Source organism: Penicillium hispanicum (assembly GCF_028827665.1).
Source record: "Penicillium hispanicum strain IBT 35686 chromosome Unknown utg000003l_segment0_segment0, whole genome shotgun sequence".
Lineage (NCBI taxonomy): Eukaryota > Fungi > Ascomycota > Eurotiomycetes > Eurotiales > Aspergillaceae > Penicillium > Penicillium hispanicum.
In genome coordinates, this window is record NW_026623195.1 from 1,331,386 (window position 1) to 1,350,179 (window position 18,794).

The 18,794-nt window shown below is 52.6% G+C and overlaps 6 protein-coding genes across 6 annotated transcripts; 1 reads left to right on the forward strand and 5 right to left on the reverse strand.

Moving 5' to 3' along the window:
• Positions 1-422: 422 nt before the first annotated feature.
• On the reverse strand, positions 423-1,510 carry N7459_002908 (uncharacterized protein; the record flags this gene model as incomplete). Its single annotated transcript, XM_056942093.1, has 3 exons — positions 423-635; positions 714-976; positions 1,036-1,510. 3 exons carry the CDS (start codon positions 1,508-1,510, stop codon positions 423-425), a joined length of 951 nt encoding a protein of 316 aa, XP_056801976.1.
• Positions 1,511-3,259: 1,749 nt separating this feature from the next.
• N7459_002909 (sulfite reductase (NADPH) subunit beta) lies at positions 3,260-8,059 on the reverse strand (the record flags this gene model as incomplete). Its single annotated transcript, XM_056942094.1, has 3 exons — positions 3,260-3,289; positions 3,348-7,963; positions 8,029-8,059. 3 exons carry the CDS (start codon positions 8,057-8,059, stop codon positions 3,260-3,262), a joined length of 4,677 nt encoding a protein of 1,558 aa, XP_056801977.1.
• Positions 8,060-9,430: 1,371 nt separating this feature from the next.
• Positions 9,431-9,880, reverse strand: N7459_002910 (uncharacterized protein; the record flags this gene model as incomplete). The annotated part of the gene is made up of 1 exon (XM_056942095.1): positions 9,431-9,880. One exon carries the CDS (start codon positions 9,878-9,880, stop codon positions 9,431-9,433), a length of 450 nt encoding a protein of 149 aa, XP_056801978.1.
• Positions 9,881-11,272: 1,392 nt separating this feature from the next.
• Positions 11,273-12,360, reverse strand: N7459_002911 (inositol phosphorylceramide synthase regulatory subunit KEI1; the record flags this gene model as incomplete). Its single annotated transcript, XM_056942096.1, has 2 exons — positions 11,273-12,262; positions 12,319-12,360. The coding sequence occupies 2 exons, from the start codon at positions 12,358-12,360 to the stop codon at positions 11,273-11,275; spliced, it is 1,032 nt and encodes a 343-aa protein (XP_056801979.1).
• Positions 12,361-12,683: 323 nt separating this feature from the next.
• Positions 12,684-14,590, reverse strand: N7459_002912 (putative MFS sugar transporter; the record flags this gene model as incomplete). Its single annotated transcript, XM_056942097.1, has 8 exons — positions 12,684-12,925; positions 12,996-13,227; positions 13,284-13,476; positions 13,528-13,798; positions 13,860-13,959; positions 13,998-14,106; positions 14,170-14,356; positions 14,410-14,590. The coding sequence occupies 8 exons, from the start codon at positions 14,588-14,590 to the stop codon at positions 12,684-12,686; spliced, it is 1,515 nt and encodes a 504-aa protein (XP_056801980.1).
• A 1,610-nt stretch (positions 14,591-16,200) lies between these two features.
• N7459_002913 (MFS transporter) lies at positions 16,201-18,152 on the forward strand (the record flags this gene model as incomplete). Its single annotated transcript, XM_056942098.1, has 3 exons — positions 16,201-16,637; positions 16,700-17,818; positions 17,882-18,152. 3 exons carry the CDS (start codon positions 16,201-16,203, stop codon positions 18,150-18,152), a joined length of 1,827 nt encoding a protein of 608 aa, XP_056801981.1.
• Positions 18,153-18,794: the final 642 nt, after the last annotated feature.

The following is an 18,794-nucleotide window of genomic DNA, read 5'->3' on the forward strand; positions in this document are numbered from 1 at the left end:
GAGAAAAGATTCAAGGGGAAGTCGAGCGCGAGAGCCGGAGACTCGGGAAAAAAAGTTGTCGCGGCTTGCGGCCTGGACGCGTGATCACACGTGACTGTTTCTCATAGGGCACGGCGCTGATTGGCGGGTAACTCTACATATGTACAGTGAGTGGCGATGCATTCAGGAAGTTTCGGTGGTGTTTTCGATGATGTGCGTGATTGAGGGATGGCACTAGTCGAAATTATTGATAGGAGTATTGAGACAGAGAGTGGATTTAAACATAAACCCATGCCTACGATCCTAAGCACTGCCTGCAGTATGCAATGGGCCAGTTGGGATCGAAAATGTCAACGGATTGCACAAAACTCTATCTCCATTAACGCCGTGCCTAATGACTTTTCATATCCAGAGCCACCCAAGAACCGTGATGCAAATCAGCCCTAGTCATCCTCGCTGTCGGAAGGTCCATCCCTTTGCTTTTGCCGATTCTGTTTCATGGCCCATCCCGTCATCTCTGGTCGAGCAGGGTCAATTCGTGGAGCACTCATTCCATCTAAGTAGGCTTCGCTGTTGATGGTAGATTCAAGGTGAGGCAGCTCTTCGGGCTTTTGATGTGTCATGAAATTCTCGTATGTATACCAGGATTCCTCAGTCTTGCAGGCGGTCTCGTCAGAAAGTGCACATGGTTGATCGTCTGCTCAAAAAGAGCCAGACTTGAAACTAAGACTTACCTCGGCATCGACCCAGTCAAAGGTCTTCCATTTTTCCTCCTGCATGCGCTTCAGAAGATCCACGTTGCCTGCAAGCGGGACAGTTTCTTGCTTGGCACTTTTGACCTTGACATCGATTGCGCGAGATTCGCTTTCGGGGGGGGTATCCTCGTCCTTTTTGCCCTTGGAGCCACGACCCTTGGGCATTTCATCTAGCGCGTCCAAGTGGTGAAGATGAGGATGTAATTGTACCACCGCGGAAACCGGAGAGAGGTGTAGATTCTCTGAACACAGCTGTCAGCACGCATGACTCCCTGATAGTAAATGATGAGAATATCCATACTTCCTTTGAATGTTCCCAGCATATAAACCGGATCGCCCTCCTCTGGAGGCTTGATACGTCCTCCGAGTGATTGTGTCCTGACCAGTGATGCGTTGTCCACCACTTTTTTGTTGTCCAGCACCTCGATGCTCTCCTCTGCCTTAATTCGCCCTGGCCCAAGCATGCCTCCCGAACTGAAGCCACCAGCCATGCCGAAGGAGCCTCCATCGCGTGTGGAGCGACTCTTTTTCATTGCCTCGCCGTATTGAAGGCCTTTGTTCACGTCGTACGTGCCTCGTGTGTGAATAGGGACTTCAAGCTCGACGAGACCCGTACTGGGTTTCATCCGAAGAAATGTAGGTTTCTGGCCTTTGCGCTCATTGTAGGGCAGGTTGCCGGGTCTGTCGATGTACTGGAAGACGTAGCGAGAGATTTGGGAATCAGTGAGGAGAACATCGTACGAGGCGATGACAGGGTCTTCCTCGGTGGAGGACATGGCAGCGTGATCGTGTCACGAAGAGTCTGAGAAGAACATAAGCTCAGAAACCAACCTGCTCAGACCAAGATTGCACCCAGAAGCATGCTCTGCAACAGCGTCTTTTTTTCTTCGCGATATGGATGGATAAGCGGGGGGCAGTGGCAGAAAAGGGGAGCTCCCCCCCCCCCACCGCCTTTGTCACGCACCCACAAATATAAAAACAACTTGCCCCTTCCCATCCCTGTCTTTTCTTTGGGGACTTCAGAGCCATGCCATGGGAGTCACCAACTGTCCTCCCTCCCTTCCGCCGCATGCCTGCTCTCCCTTGATGTCGAGGCCTCCGGTCTCCGTCCCCCATTGGGCTTGTTAATCCTTCCTCAATGCCTTCCTAGCGTGAGAGACGCAACCCCCCTGCTCGACTTCTTCTCTCTTCATTGCCATTGGAATCGGTTAAGAATTCCAGACCTTCTCCCCCTCGCTCATTGCTCAGGGCCTTCCTGCAGCGCGATGCTGCGGGCAGTCGTTCGCGCCACTTGACGCGTGCTGCCGCGTCAATCATCCAAAGGCGACAACTGGTTCACAACAAGCACTATCCATGGCAGATCGGCGCTGAAGATGCGTGTGACATAACATAACTGCAAGAGGGGCAGATCGTGTCGCGCGCATACAACGCCAAGGTTCATTCAGGGTCCTTGATGATGAACTAAGTTGATTGCAAACTACCATCGGGGTTAAACAGACGGCTACCTCGTAACACTCGGAAAGGAGCAGCCTCAAGCACCAGGCTAGACAGGCGCTCTGAGTCAAAAATGTCGATCTGAAGAACGCATTCGGCCACCGGGCCACTCGAGTAAATCACACTCATCGACACATACATCGAATACAACTTCGAATCGAACGCATTCCCGCCCCGTGGGCGGGAAATATCTCCAGGGCACATCGCCCACACCTGCGGACTTTCCGGCTAAACAATGGGAAAGCGTCCCAATGTTGGAAGTCCGCTCGACATCGCGATCATTTTGCTATGATCGAAAGCAAGAACACAGAAACCGGCCTATACGACTGATGGTCCTAAAGCTTTGTCTCGAGGTCGCAGACCAGGGTAATGGGGTTATTGGTTCGTTTTCAATGTGTCAGTGAGGAGGGATGGATGAGGGCAGGGTTTAAACACAGCAAAAATAATAAATGAAGGTTGAAACCCCTCACATGGCATTCCCTCGTAGCGTCGTGCTGGTCGTGTAGATGGTACTATCTATTTACTTCGGTACAACCTAGGCCTTGACTGCCAACTGTACGAGGCCATGGTAGATCTTGATACCTAGGTCACTCACAGGCAACTGCATTTTACCAAGATCCCAGCGTTGTTGCTATTACGAATTTGTCAGCGCCATTACCCGATTTACCGGAGCGGTTTATTTGCACAAGAGCTCGTCTGAGGAGAGCCTATTTCAATAAATGCCAATTGTTAACTCAAGAAATACCTCCGATTGGAACCTACTAGTATCTGGACATTCTTCCGTGGCTTATATGCATTCATGTACCTGGGGCGTATAGACACATTCATGGTTACAAGAAGAAAGATAGTCGATATCAAAATCAGCACAAGATTTTACACGAGTGGAATCCTCGTTCGCCAAAGAAACAATGCATCTAAAACCGTGATAACCAAAATAAAAGAAGTATTATTGCCAAACAAATGAACATATTTTGAGTTTCCCGTGGCGGTCATGACACGTAGGATATTGGGTTGAATAGTTACTCCAGTATTTACTCCTCATCCTCTTCATCCTCGGCAACCTATAGAAAGCATATTAGAATCATTATTCTTGAATTCCCTGGGTGTGGTTTCACTTACGCCTTCGTGGAAGTTTGTGCCGTCGGTAGTCGCCTTGATAACGCCGGCGCGGATACACCAGTCACCGAAACGCTCAGGGGTCTCGCCATCAGTGTTGCGCTCCTGCGAGTACCGCTTGAGAAGATTCTTCATGATATCAAGGATCTCGTCCTCCTTGATGGAAGAGCGGAAACGCTTGTTCAGGCGCTGACCGTGGTAGCCACCACCCAGGTACATGTTGTAAGCACCATAGGCCTTGCCGACAAAGGCAACCTCGGCGAGCCACGGGCGGGCACAGCCGTTGGGACAACCAGTCATACGCATGACAATGCTGTCACGAGCCAGGCCGTTCTCTTCGAGAGTCGCCTCGAGCTTGGAGATCAGGACAGGCAGGTAGCGCTCAGACTCGGCCATAGCAAGACCGCAAGTCGGGAAGGCTACACAGGCAGACGAAGACAGACGCAGACCAGAGAACGAAGTGTTGTCAAGCTTGTGCTTGGCCATGACCTCCTTAACGATGGGCAGGTCCTCATCGGCAATATTGGAGAGGATCAGATGCTGATTACCGGTAAGGCGGAACTCGCCCTTGTTAAGAGCCGCAATTTCGCGGAGACCCGTGCGCATGGTGAAATCAGCAGTATCCTCGATACGGCCGTTCTCAATGAAGAAGGTGAAGTGGTTCAAACCCTTCTCGTCCTTGATCCAGCCAAAGGTATCGACGTTGGAGGCGAACTTGAAGGGGCGGGGCTCGGAGAATCGCAGACCATCCGGCAGAAGCTCCTCCACTTTGCTGCGGTAGGCATCGACACCCATGTCGTCGATGGTGTACTTTAGACGAGCGTGCTTACGGTTCTTGCGGTCACCGTGGTCACGCTGCACAAGCATGATCTTCTCACAAGCAATGTGAACCTGGTCCGCTGGGAAGTAACCGAACATCCGGCCAACTTGCGGGTAGGTCTTGGTATTGTTGTGAGTAGAACCCATACCACCACCTGCCAGAACGTTGAAACCCTCCAGGTGCCCATCAGCGCCCTTGATGGCAATCAAGCCGATATCGTGAGCATAGACATCGGTGTCGTTGTGGGGAGGAATGGCGATAGTAATCTTGAACTTGCGAGGCAAGTAGGTGGGACCGTAGAGAGGCTCCGAGTCAACAACAGCGTCACCAGCAACCTGAACCTTGTTATCGGCCTCATCCTTCAGCCAGATCTCGTGGTAAGCGGTAGTAGAAGGAAGAAGATGATCGCTGATCTTCTGAGAGACAGCCCAAGTCTCGCGGTGGAAGTAGGACAGCTCGGGGAGAGAACTGCACATGACGTTACGGTTCACATCGCCGCAAGCAGCGATGGTGGTCATCAAGGAATTGTTGATGGCTCGCATGGCGCCACGAAGGTTGCGCTTGATAACACCGTGGAACTGGAAGGTCTGTCTGGTCGTGAGCTTCATCGTTTCGTTGCCGTGCGAGCTACTGATAGCATCCATTTGCAGCCATTGCTTGGGAGTCGCGACACCACCCGGAAGACGGCAACGAATCATAAAGCTGTAAGCAGGCTCAAGACCTTGAGCTTTGCGCTCATCACGGACATCGCGGTCGTCCTGCATGTAGGTACCGTGGAACTTGGTGAGCTGTTGGTCGCTGGCAGAGATGGCACCGGTGGTCTCATCCAGAAGGCCCTCCGCAATAGTACCTCGCAAGAAGTTGGATTGGATCTTGATATCCTCGTTGGTAAGAGGCGCAGGCTCCTCAGGTAGGCCCTCAACCTTGTCAACGCCAAGAGCTTTCCACAGACGTGGCTCCCATTCAGAATAACCAGTCTGGTACGCATCCGGGTCCTGATCGTCACCCAGACCAATGTCGGTGAGCTTGCGGCCACCCAGGAAAGCAACACGGGCATCAAGGTCCTTAGCGGGCTTGTTGTAGTAGATCTTGTCCTCCTTGCGCGGCCAGTAGTGGCTGTCACCAAGACCGAAGACAGAGTAGTTGATGCTGGACAAGTCAAAGTCACCAGAGTTCTTGACGTGCTCCCACAGAGCGCGACCGTTAACAGGGAATTCACCCTGGCCAGCAGTACTGGAAATGAAAACCACATTCTCCTCGGTGGCGAGATCGTCGATGGGGAAGTCATCCATAGCCATAACCATAGTCTTCAGACCTCGGGCACGACCACGATTGCCCAAACGCTTGGCGATGTTCTCTGCGTTTCCATTGTCCGAAGCAAAGAGAATGGTCAAAGGAGCACCGAAGAGACCCTCCAGAAGCTTCTCGTAGGAGTCCTTGGCCTTGCGCTTCTGTAGGGCACGGACCTCAGTGCCGTAAGATTCGGAAAGCACCGAGGAGAACTTAGGTTGGCGATTCATAAGCTGTGTGAGCTGGTTATCCCGGCGAAGGAACTCTTCGAGCTCACGCTTGATGCGCTCGGAGTCCAGGGAAAACTTGGGTTCACCCTTCTCCTCGTTGTCGGGGTTCCAGCGGTACAGAGGCCAGTAACCCAGCTCGACAGCCTTCTTGGTTTCTTGGAGAACAGTGAGGGCGGAGTCGTCCTCCTGGTTGTATGGGAGGTAAGCGACCACGACCGAGGGGCCCTTGAACTGCTCGGCCTCAGCCATAGCCTGGAGAACCTGAGTGTAGGAGCTGTACACGGCGGTGGAGGCGACGTAAGCATTGCCAAAGTTCATGGCATAGAGACCAATGTCCTTCTTGCGGCGCGTGGGGTCCGCAGCAGCACGCTCTGAGTAAGGCTGCGAGTCGATGATCAGCATGTTCACATTAGCGCCAGAGGCGAGAACGTGGTGAACACCCGAGTTGCCCAGATCATAGGCCCAAGCATCAGAGCCAATCAGCCACTGAGACTCGTCATAGAAGAGCTTCTTTGACCCCAGCAGTTGACGGGACAAGGCGGATCCATCGTTGGACAGACGAGCAATAACATCGGGAGCAAGCTTGTTGGCCTTGGCGGTCTCGTTGGCGCCTAGGGCCCACCGAGAAAGCCAGGTCTTAGGGGTATCAGTGGCAAAGGTGGTGGACTTGGAGGCCTCCTCAACCTCTCGAATGAAGCGTGCGCGGTGTTCCTTGCGGGCAAGCAAAGAACCGAATCCATACTCAGGGCTAGCAGCAATGGTAGACGAAACACCGGCGTTCTTGGCTCCAAGTTGGTTCGCGATGTAGAGACGCTCACCAAATAGCTGGTTGAGGATCTTAAGGTAGGCATTCTCGATGCGAGGTTGCTCCAGGGTGCTTTCAATGACAGGAACCTTGGAGCTCCCAATTTCCAGATTCTGAATGGGAGAGGGGGCACTCAGATTCTGGACGATTCCACGCAGGGCCTGAACGGCGGTGGAGGGCTCAACGTATCCGAGGCGATACCCAACAACCTTGAGGGTCTGGCCACGAATGCTAGAGGGAGTCACGCTAGACAGCAGGTCCATAAAGGACGGTCCCCACTTCGTGGTTTTCCGGACCTGCTCCACAACAGCGATCTTCTCGACTGAGGCAGGGATTGAATTCACAATCTGGCCTCCAATCCATGGGCGGTACAGGCGAGCAGTGATAAGACCAATGTTTTCCAGCTCACTGTTAGCGCCAATGCTGGACAAAGCGTCCACAAAGACTCCGGTAGAGCCGAAGACGAAGACAGCTGACTTGGCATCAGCAGGGCCAGTATATTCGACGGCATTGTAGGCGCGACCCGACTCCTTCGACAGAGCGTTCCAAATCTGGGCAGACCAATCGAAAATATCAGCCGCGTTGACAGGACGCGCACTGACATTGTCAACGGTCGTGGCGGTTGAGCTGGGGGCTTCGCTTCCAGTGCTGCTGTCACGCCGGGACGAGCCAACAGATGAATTGTCAACGCTGATATTAGGCGGGGTCTGGGTATGAGAAGGGACAGGCAAGCTAGCTGAAGCATCTCCCTGGGCGGGAGCAGCCTCCACGGCTTCGGCTGAAACGGTAGCTGTACGGCCCGAATCGGCATACAAAGTCTCAGCTTCAGCAGATGTGTGAGAAGCGACGTTTCCACCCAAGTTAAGGATCTTCTTCACAAACTCGGCATCCTCGACAACGATTGCGGGATCCTTGGCAGAATTGGCTGGATCGAAGAAGTGAATAACACCCTTTCCAGACTTCAGCGCCAGCGCATGAGCAGTGATAGCAATATCCTGGGCCTCCTGAACGGTCTCTGAGTGCAGGAATGTGAAGCCGCACTGTCGGATGGAGCTGATCACCGAGTAGTCAGGGAACGGAGAAGGCTCCAGGGCAACATGGATGACGACGGGGTAATTGGCGAGTCGGTACAGGTGAGGGACGGAGCTAATCAGGATAGAGGAGCCAGTTACGACGGAAACAGTCTCGCCTTTTTGCAGGGGATAGAAGGCTGACAACAGAGGGTCCTCGTTAGAGCGCACAGGTTGCACCTGGTAGATTTGCTTAGTTGCTGTTCGCATTTGGAGAGCGAGGGGCCTGCTGAGTGTTGGATACAGCATATCTTTGATACTCACCTCTGGGATTCCTCTTGAAACGACACTGTTTGTCTTATTCGACTTCAAGGTCTTCAGGCTCTGAGAAAATAACGAATCCGTGCGCAGGGAAGGCTGCACTGAGAGCACGAGGTCGCTGGAGAGGTAGGCGATTCTCGCCACTGGCAAGCCGAGAAAGAATTAGCAACTGACTGTAGCATTGAAGCGGACGAGGCATAAGACTTACCTGCTTCGCCAGCAGTTGTGACGGATGCCATGGCGGGCAACTGCTGCGGCGCTCACAGTACAAGGTGGGATGGGAAAATCGCTCAGGGTAGTGGCTTATCGGTGCATGCAGCAATCTCCCACTGACGATGCAAGTCCACTGAGAAAGTGAAAAGATAGCAGAGCAAGGAATGACACAATTGATGTTCCTCCGCGCCCTCTGGATTTATCAACAATATAAAAAGAAAAAAAAGTGCTTGTCAGGATTCCAGTCCAGTCAGTTTCTCCGCCATTGGGGTCAGATCAGCGGCACTATGATTGGCGCACGATCACGACATCAGTGCAAACCGCAGCGAGCGTGAGTGCAAACCATCCGCTTTGGATCTAGTGCGGGGGGGATCCCGTGACTCACCGCGAGCACGTCAGCGCCGGCATTTGCTTCGGTCTCTGTTAGCTTCATCACTGCCGGAATCTGCACTCTATACCACTATAAACTGCGTAGGACTAAAAAAAATAGATGTATAACAGAATCAGCAGCTCCAAAACAGCTTTTTATTTTCTGTTCAACAACCCTATGGAGAGGAAACGCGTTTTTATTTCTCACGTATATACTGCTCACCGACTGCCAATAACAGAGTGGCAATTACCCATTCTGCATTCTCGGTCGAGAAACTCGATACCTGCGAGAAGCTAGAATCTAGCTTCACCGCTGATCGAGGTGATTGGAGTAGCAAAAATCAGACTGAAAAGATATCTTATAGCATACCAACTGCTGAGTACTTGAATAAAATGAGTGCAATGTTGACAAGAATGACCCTGGTAATCTCTGGGAGAGGAAATAAAAAACTATCTCACACGAAAGTAAAGAGACATGTTAATTGTGATCGACGCAGGGTTCGAACCTGCGATCTCCCGTGTGTAAAACGGGCGCCTTCACCACTGGGCCAGTCGATCAATTGGGGATGACTAACAGTGTTCAGGCTTCACATTGCATCTATAGATATGTGACAGAGGTTAGACAGTGCTGTTCCCTAGCTTTGGTCCAGATCAATCGATTTGTATTGGCAATCGATAGAAACAGACGGGAGAAACAGAGAAATATGAATTCTGCACATCCTCTCTTCTATAACCACGTAGGACCAAAGGACTGAAAACATAATCTAAATATAACTAGCCTAGTCGTATTATAGTGAGGTATGATCGCACTCCAATGCCAATGGCGCACAAGAATGGAAGCTTGTTAAATATACCTATAGACCTGTTGATATTTCCCAGGGACAAATCATCTCAGAGAATGGGGCTTGTATCGAATGAAGAATGCATATCCTATGGGTCGCTAAAGACAGAAGAAAACGCCAGCTCTCTCCGAAATATGAAACCAGTCTACATTAAAGATTTCCACCACATATCCAAGGACCTGTCTCCTAAAACTTTCGAAACGTCATGCGCCGCTGCACATTCCTCCAAATCCCAATGAAGAAAGACTCAAAAAGCATCTGCATAACCCACACGGTGTCCGGCCCATTCATCCCCCCATCCCAATGCTCTTTAATCGCCCTCCCAAACCGCGAAGACTCCAACTCCTGCGGACTGACCCGAATGGACTCCGCCCCGTGGCGGATCTCGTATACGACCGGCCCGGAGTTATCGATCCATAGCGAAGGGTGCGTCTCGAAAGATGTACCGGGACGGTGCCAGAGACGATGTCTAATTCGGCCCAGTATGCCGGTCAAGACTTTCCATGGGAGTCCGTATTCGAGGAGGCCGATGATACCGCCAGTGAAGGAGATGAGTTCCTCGAAGGATACGTGGAACTGGGCTGTCGGCGTGCCGACCAGGTAAATGCCGGCAGCATCGAATTGGATTCCAAACATCTGTGATGTGCATCAGCTCTGTGAGAGAATAACGAGGAGGCAATTGCGTCCTAAAGTACCTTCACGATGGGCTTAGGTTGCAACTGTCTTCCAGCATCCAAGATCATTCAACCGTGTGTATTTGATGGCTTCCTGCTGGTATCTACAAGGGCGCATGAGAAGAGATCCGGTGAACGCCGAGCAGAGAATCTTGGAACTTACCACGATAAGTTAGACATTGAGTATATGCAATCATCGTGGGATAGGAGGGAAGAGGGAGGTTGAAACGGAGAAAGCCACCCCGAGTCGGAATGGCAAGAATTTAAAGAAACGGACCATAATCGGCATTGAGGCCATTTCGAGCCTATCCACCCCCCTAGATCTGAGGCAGAGAAAGAAGATCATAACACCCAAGCCACAATTTGGAGTTAGAGTCCGCTCGATAACCTTTATCGGACTAGATTGTCCCACCCGGCTGTTCCTTGGTGAAAGCCTAGGTGCGATCGGGCATCCATTGGGCAGATTGCGGGACAACGGGCAGCAATAGCTCTCAAAATAGGGGCTGTTCATGCGTCTGCCTGTCATGTGGACCTAGCTTATTCACGCGCATGTATCACATACATATGGCGCAATCTGCTGTGGGGGGAAACAAGGATCAAAAGGAGGCGGAAGCTATCAAAGGGATGTACGTGAGGTGGGGATTGGGAGGTATGGGAGATAGAGCGTCCTTCCGGATAAGAAGCGAAGCCATGAAGAAAATGCATAGATGATATATAGCGAGAGTGCTGTGTACAATAGTGAAATCTTCCAGAGCCCTTTGTCCAGACAGAGGGCGATGCATCTGCCATCTAGGGCGCCGAGGAAATAGACCAAACCCATATCATGTCAATGTACATATCCAGACACCAGAAGATAAATTGCAGACGGAGAACATGGTGGCCAATCTGGCACCTCAGAGAGTTCGCATCCACACAAACTCCACAATACCAAAACGCCATATGCAGCCTGGAAAACGACAATTATCATCACAATAGCCACAGCTCGAGGCGTACAACAGACTGCTGATTCTCCACGAGACACGACCTTCATATACAGTAACGTGGAGACACTGCATCGGCAAGGCCTTGCAGCGTGGTATGCGCTTGAGGGAAAGCCCTAGCTATTGCTGCTCACTCCAATGAGCAAAAGTTTGGAGCAGACACAAGCCGAGATGGATCTTGTCCTGTCGCGGGTCAAGGCGAGATATGGTTTGTGCCCTGCGAAACCACAAAGTCCAGGTCGAATGTTGGGACCGATAGAGGAAGGATAGAGGAAAAGGGTGGTTTGAAAGGGCATGGCTGCCATTTTACCCAAGAAAGCCGGCGCTGATCGGGTATCACCACAGCCGTGCATGGTGGGAAGGAGAGCGTTCGATTAGCGGGTCTCAGTCCAATCCTGCATCTTGACATTCATTCCTGGGTTCTCGTGGATAGGCTGTTGCAGGACACCGGAGCGAACCAGCGACTGGGAAGGCTGAGGGGGTCCAGTACCCGAGCGACGTCTCCGCTCGCGCTCCAGGGGACCAGGGAGCTCTGTGTGGTTGCTGCGGCTGCGGAATTTTTGGGTAATGTTGTTAAGCCAGTTACCACCATCCTCATCCTCGCCCAGCCAGTAGTTGTGACCAATGCCAACCATGATCCGACCCAGCTTGCCCTTCCATCCCTGTCCATCGTGGCTGTAGGGGGAGAAGGGTTCGCGATCGATGTCAGCCACACTCGCGACCGAGACATTCCGGCTATGGGTGGGAAGCTGGGTGTGTCGCGGGACGGCAACCCAGAGACGCAGCGTCTTGCGGGCAAAGGCAAGCATTACCAGAACAAAGTAAACACGTATCGCCCACAGAAGGGAGATGAAGACAATGCTCTGGAAGCTCTCGGGTTGGCTCACCGCGTTGCTGATCGGGTCGACGCTGCGAGGAGGATGAGCCACAAAATTGTTGCCCTCCTTCGAGGGCTGAATCTCGACGTAGGCGGCATCGTACTTGGGGTTGGTGAAGCCGGCAGTTTGTGCGATGGTTTCGCCCCCAGGGCCGGCGGCCTTGCCACTGTCGTAACCCTGCGACACCACCAGGAACCAAGTCACACCGAAGGCGGCAGTGTAGGCGGCGTTGATGAGACTGTCGAGCAGATAGAGCCAGGCAAGAGCAAGACACTCGAGAGGGGACTGCTTTCGAATATGGGGGAAGAGAAGGGCGGCGAGGGCGAGGGCGACGAGCGAGTACAGGTACATGGACAGCTGGACCGGCGAGAGATGGTAGCCGGTTAATAGGGCGAGCAGGCCATACAGACCACTAATTTTGTTCAGGAGCAGTGAGAGCGTGATTAGCGATGCGCCTGTTTCCAGGCTCATGACGTAGAGAAAAGACTGTTGGATGGTCAGTTCGGGTACGACTCGAGAAATGGCGATCGCAAGCCACACACCTCTGGCCGCGGAATGCGGAGCAAACGGGATGAGAGCCCCATCCTGGCTGGATGGGTGGAAACAAAAAGAGACGATGGAGGGGAGGTATATACGACAGAAGGAATGGTGGCAGTGAGAGAAGGCCGTGAGAGGATGAGAGGGAGTACAGGGCGGCAGGCCATCCAGGGGCGCTGTTTCTGCCGACTCGTTACGTTTTTTGCTTTTCGCCTTTTCCGGGCGCTCCGTGCTGATCGATGCCCAGGTTGGCGATCTGCTGGAGTTGCCATGATTTCCTTCGGTCTTTTTGCGCCGCCAAGCTCGTTCGGATTGTTTTCTTTTTCTTGCTCCCAGCTGCCTGTGCTGCTCGCAGTATACACCACTATGTCTATTTGACCGCCAACTTGACGTCTGGCGACTTCTCGTCTGTTGGATCTTCGTGGAAACCATCGGCACTCGACACTACGACTTCGTCGCCAAACAGCCGGGCGACCTCTTCTAGAGAGAGTCCTTTGGTTTCTGGGAACTTCAACCACATCAACGGTGCACCGACGAGTGGAATAATGACGAAGACCAGATAATACTTCCACCCGACCTGATCGAACCCGACCGGGGCAGTTTCGGTGTAGACTGGACGATCCGGTCAGCATTTGGGTTCTTTCAGAGACCACAGGCCCGGCCGAGTAGTTGGAATACTCACTCAGAGTCATGGCGAACATGCCCATGATGCATGTCGCGACACCCTGCGCGCGCAGCCTCATGGGAAACAGCTCAGCGCAATAGACATAGCTGATGGCATCGACACAGGAGCCGTAAAAGGTGACGAACAGAAAGAGGAAAAACACGCCAAATCCGTTCCCGATCTTGTTGTCGGTGCCGCTATATTTGCCTACCATCGCGGCCTCGCAGGCGACGCAGAGTGCACATCCAACCTGTCATGGTGTTATTCATGGAACGGACCCAGACACGGGCTTGGAAGAACACATACCATGCCAATGCAAAGCATGGCAACCCGACCGACTCGATCAACCACCAGACTCCCGATGAAGTTGAGCAGGGCCGCCCAGGTCGTATAGACGCCGTAGAGCATGAGCGGCATCGATCCATACAAGCCAAGCGTGTTGTATAGCATGACCTGGTAGTTGTTAACCACCAACACCCCTGTGGACTGTCCCAGACATCTGTTTACAGTGTTAAAAGACCTGTGTTCCAATGAATCCAGAAAAACTCACTGCACAAAGACGGCGATCAAAAATCGCTTGCGGTACGAGGGCACCCTCATGATCTCCAGGAAGCTGTCGGACTGCTCGGCCTCTTGTCGGATGTGGCTTTCGATCTGCGCAAACTCCTGATGTGCGAGATCATACTCTTCATCTGCCACCCCAGAGTCATGCAGCTGGACCAAGATATCGAGTGCCAGGTCTTTGTGGCCGCGAGCCACGAGCCACCGCGGAGACTCGGGAAAGAAGGGTGAGCCAGCCCCGAGAAGCAATGGGGCAACAACTGCACATGCGGTCAGTAGCTGATAGAGGAGCGGGAGAACCGTCTCTCGACATGATCATACTTTGTAGCGCAAGGCACAGACGCCACTGGATTTGGGGATTCTGCTCAAAGTAGCAGCCGAGTCCTGTCCACGCCGCGAAGGCCTTTCTTGCAGAGTGAGCCTGCGATCGATGAAAAGAACAGCATGATCAACACTCACGTATCCCGTCACAATCAAGAAGCCATGCGACCCGACCATTCGTCCCCGACTAGAGGGCGGAGAGACCTCCGATTGGTACAAGGGGATCAGCGTATTGATCATGCTCGACCTGAAGCGTCACGAAACGTCGTCGGTCAGCGCTGTCTTGCCAATGGAAAGCCAGATCGCTTACCCAACCCCGTTAAAGAATCTTGCGACCAGTAACATAGCGATGTGCACCGAGGCCGCTTGAATGATCGCCGATATAATACAGATGGCGCAGGTAATCTGAATCGACAATCGCCGGCCTACTTTGTCGGCCAGCCATGCGACGATTCCACATCCTATGATTCCTCCTGCATAGAAGATCCCCTGGACCGCTGGTTTCCCGTCAGTGCATTCGTATCGAAAATGGGCGATCCCATTCTCTTACTTCCGATAATACTTGTTGTATAGCTTGCCCGCGGGCCCGTGGAGCTCAAATCAAAATATTGGTAGAAAGAGTCCAGCCCCTGCACCGTCCCCATGATGGAGTTGTTAAAGCCATAGGTGAACGAGCCCAGTCCGACGAAGAAGACGATCGCGAGGTTGTACGTATTCACAGCGCCCGGCATTGTGCTACGATCAAGGGGAGTAGCGTGGGAGAAAACGACTCGGCGTAGCGATTTGATAGGGTGTGGGAGCTTGGCCAGGGGCTTTAAGCATATTGGGGCGGTCGCTCCAGTCCCTAGTTTGCGCCGCAGGACTGAGAACCCTAAGAATCCCTAATGCTTGTCCGGCTCTCGTCTAGTTAATTTAGCGCTATCACTGGAGGAAGAAGGCGCATTGTGGAGCCCTGATGCGGCGGACGAGGGGAGAATCATTCCTTCGGTGTGTTGTGTGGTTGGGTGTTGGGCGATAGGAGGCCGATCTGCCATCTTCAATCCCCAATCCCCCACGAAATGGCAGTCCCCGCGGGGGAAGAAACGCTATCTAGGGGGGGGGGTAGTATTTAATTTAGAAGAGATCCTAGGACTACCAGCCTATGAAATTAAATACTAAGTCACACGAGATGTACAAAAAAAAAGATACTAGGCATGACGGTGGTGGTGGTCGGAGTGCAGACTCGATAGAAGCCAGAGATCTATGTACCCGTGGGGAAGACAACGTACTCGGATGGAGATCCTTACATATAGGATCGAACAGGGAGTAAATACTAATCATTGGTTGACTGGCTAGACACTGAACGCATTTGCGAGTGAAAACAATGGGTGGGTACGGAACAAGCACGTCTCCACTGGTCGGGGATAACGCGAAATTATCGGAATCAGAGTCTAATACTAAAATTCATAAAAGATATGAAGGGCTGCAAGTTTTCTGAATGGCCCCCATGTCAACAAAGTCGATCGAGATGGGGGATGGGACTGTGGACAGGCGCCAGATCTAGATCGTGATTGATACCAGAATCGACAAACAATAGATCATCAGCGTTGTGACATGGGATATTCCTGAATAGTGGTATTTATGCCAGAGCAGGATAAGCAATGCATCGAGGTGTACAATATATATATCTTATATCTTGAGACGCGGATCTCGGGTTTATATGTAATCCAGCAGAGGATCCACCGCGGCATTCCGAGCGACTCAGCAGCTCTTCCGAGCACAATTCCGGAATCGTCGCCGCTCTGGGTGCTGCGCTCATTGGCATCGCCACTGCCTGCAACCCTCCAGTGGATGACATCAGTGTCCATTTTTTTTTTCAGCACTCACCAACTAGATCTCGTCAAGCAGGTATGCCTTGCTGGGCTCCACAGCCTTTGCTCGCGTCGCTCGGGGCCGAAACAACTTCACGTCCTTTTTTTTTGGCTACAACCTCACCATGAATTCTGACAAGAGGCGAGAAGCGTGGAGCATTGGGGAAGATCAAGTCCCCATACAATCAGTCCAGCCGAACGTATATTTCAGTTCTTATCTCCCACCGCATTCGTCTCAGCAATTGTTGTTGCTTGTCGCAGCTGTCCACCAGTGGGTCTGCACGGTTAAGTCGGATCCTGTTGCCCCCATTTTTTTCCTTTGATCCCCACAATTTGGTCTTGCGAGAAGGAGCAGAGCTTTCTGTTTTATATCGGGCGCGATCCAGGCACCTGTGTGGTTTCCTGTTGGACGTTTCTCCGTCCAAGCTCGTGAAATCCCGCGGCGCCGCTAGCGTTCCCCCCCAGAGTTCGAGATAGACCTCGTCGCCGCCATGGATCATACAGCTGACAAGGACCTCGAGCGGGCGGAGATTGACGCTAGGCCCCATATCTCCTCCCAGTATGGCGAGGAAAAGCTCAGACCGTCGGGCGAGGTGGACAGACCGACCTCGTCGGGCACCTCGTCAACGGGGTCGAGTAGCTCGGTCGACTACAACCCGCATCGCCTGCAATCGCGCAACACTGAGCTCGATTTGGAGCGCAACCGCTCGCACGCCTCCCACGCGCTGAGCCGCATTGAAACCCAGCGCCTGCAGCATCAGCTCACCGTCGGAGAAAGCGTCACCTCCCGGCCGTCGAAGACTCCGCTACCGGCCTTTGGTGGCGGCAAGTCGTATCCTCCACCGTTGCCCAACCGCGACGACTACGTCGTGGAGTTCGATGGGCCGGATGATCCTCTGTATCCTCAAAACTGGCCGTTGGGGACGAAGTCAGTCCATCCCCATTCCCCCCCGGCATGTGTTCACGATGCTGACGCGGTACCCTGTTTAGGATCTATATTAGTGCCATGCTAGCATTCACAAGTATATGCTCAACCTTTGACTCTGCTATCTTTAGTGCTTCTTCTGAGAGTATCTCCTCGGCATTTGGCGTTGGCTTGGAGGTGTCCGTGCTATCCAGCACATTGTATATTGCTGGATATGCTACGGGGCCCTTGCTTTGGGCTCCTCTGTCAGAGCTTAAGGGCCGTCGCTTAGGAATCGTCATTGCCATGCTGGGCTTTGGCATCTTCAACACCGCCGTCGCGGTCTCCAAAGACCTCCAGACGCTCATGATCTGCCGTTTCTTCAGCGGCGTCTTTGGGAGTTCCCCACTTGCTGTCGTCGCCGCCGTCTTCTCCGATATCTACGACAACCGCACCCGTGGTGTCGCGATCGCCATGTTCTCCAGCACCGTGTTCCTGGGCCCGTTGATCGCTCCCTTTATTGGTGGGTTCATCAACATGTCTTACCTGGGCTGGCGCTGGACCGCGTATATCCCGGCCTTCATGGGGTACGCGGCTTTTGTGATGAACCTCTTCTTCCTGAAAGAATCCTACCCACCAGTCGTCCTTGTCTCCAAAGCCGCAGAGCTGCGTCGGCGCACGAAGAACTGGGGCATCCATGCGAAGCAGGAGGAGATCGAGGTCGATCTCAGAGAGCTAGTTATCAACAATTTCTCCCGCCCGCTCCGCCTACTGATCCAAGAGCCCTTGATCCTGGCAGTCACAATCTATCTGAGCTTCATCTACGGTCTCCTCTATTGCTTCCTAACCGCCTACACCATCGTCTTCGAAGAAGTCTACGGCATGAACGCAGGTCTTGCCGGTCTGCCGCTGTTCGGACTGGTGGTTGGCCTCTTCATTGCTGCAGCATATATCATCATCTCGAGCCGATGGTACATCCAGAAGCTGGATGCCAACGGCGGCGTGCCCGTGCCGGAATGGCGTCTTCCCCCCGTAATAGTTGGCGGGGCGCTCTTTGCCGCTGGGCTGTTCTGGTTCGGATGGACCGGGTTCACCGACAGCATTCCCTGGATTGTGCCGACGCTGAGTGGCCTGTTCACCGGATTCGGCCTCTTGGTCATCTTCATTCAGTTGTTCAACTACTTGATCGACACCTACCTCATGTTGTGAGTATCTGCCTGTCCTTTCGTGACCTTCCTTCCGTGGGATCCCGTCTAATATATGAACAGCGCCGCTTCTGCCATCGCCGCAAACACCTTCTGCCGTTCGATGGCAGCCTCCAGCTTCCCCCTGTTCTCTCGACAGATGTTCCAGAACATGGGCATCCAATGGGCGTCCACTCTTCTAGGATGCGTTGCCGCCATTCTCGTTCCTATTCCCGTGGCATTCTGGTTCTTCGGCAAGAGGTTGCGAATGAAGAGCAGGTTTGCTCCGTACATGGAGCCTGTCCAGGAGTCGTCCGAGGAGGCGAATGGGGGCAACGAGACGGCGGAAAACTAAATAATGTTAATAACCTTGACAGGAAGATGTATATAATTTCTGGCCTGTTCAGAGGAGCATCAGCATTTTGTAAAAAAAATTAATATTCTTGATACCTTCCAACTGGCTTTGACCGTTATATCAGTAGAACATTGACAAAACTCATCTTTGTTCAGCCACTCATATCGTCGATGTGCTGTACATATAAATGTATCAATTCAATCCCCGGAGGACTTTCGTCAATTGCGCAAGGCCCTCGGATACAGCGAACCGGGCCCATGACCGTCACAAGCAGGGAAAACTCGACCAATTAGGACCAACAGTTCTGGATTCTACCCGAATCACCATATCGGCAATTCTAGGGTGCAACATCATGAACCAAAGAGGAAACGGAGAAATTGATCAAATAATCCATGGCGCTTGCGACACTACCTATAGGTAGGAAGCTGTAGGCCTAATCCCGAGATCCAGGGGCCAGACACCATAGGAGACCTAGTATCACACCTAGGGAATATTGAGATTGGTGAACTAGACCTGTTTCTTCCAATTACGGCGCATGATTTACTACTGAACTCAGAAATGCCATAATGTACAGTTTCATCGATTATAGCATATCCAAAATGTGAGCCTATGGTTCATATGGGCGAAGGTGGACCTCCCGGG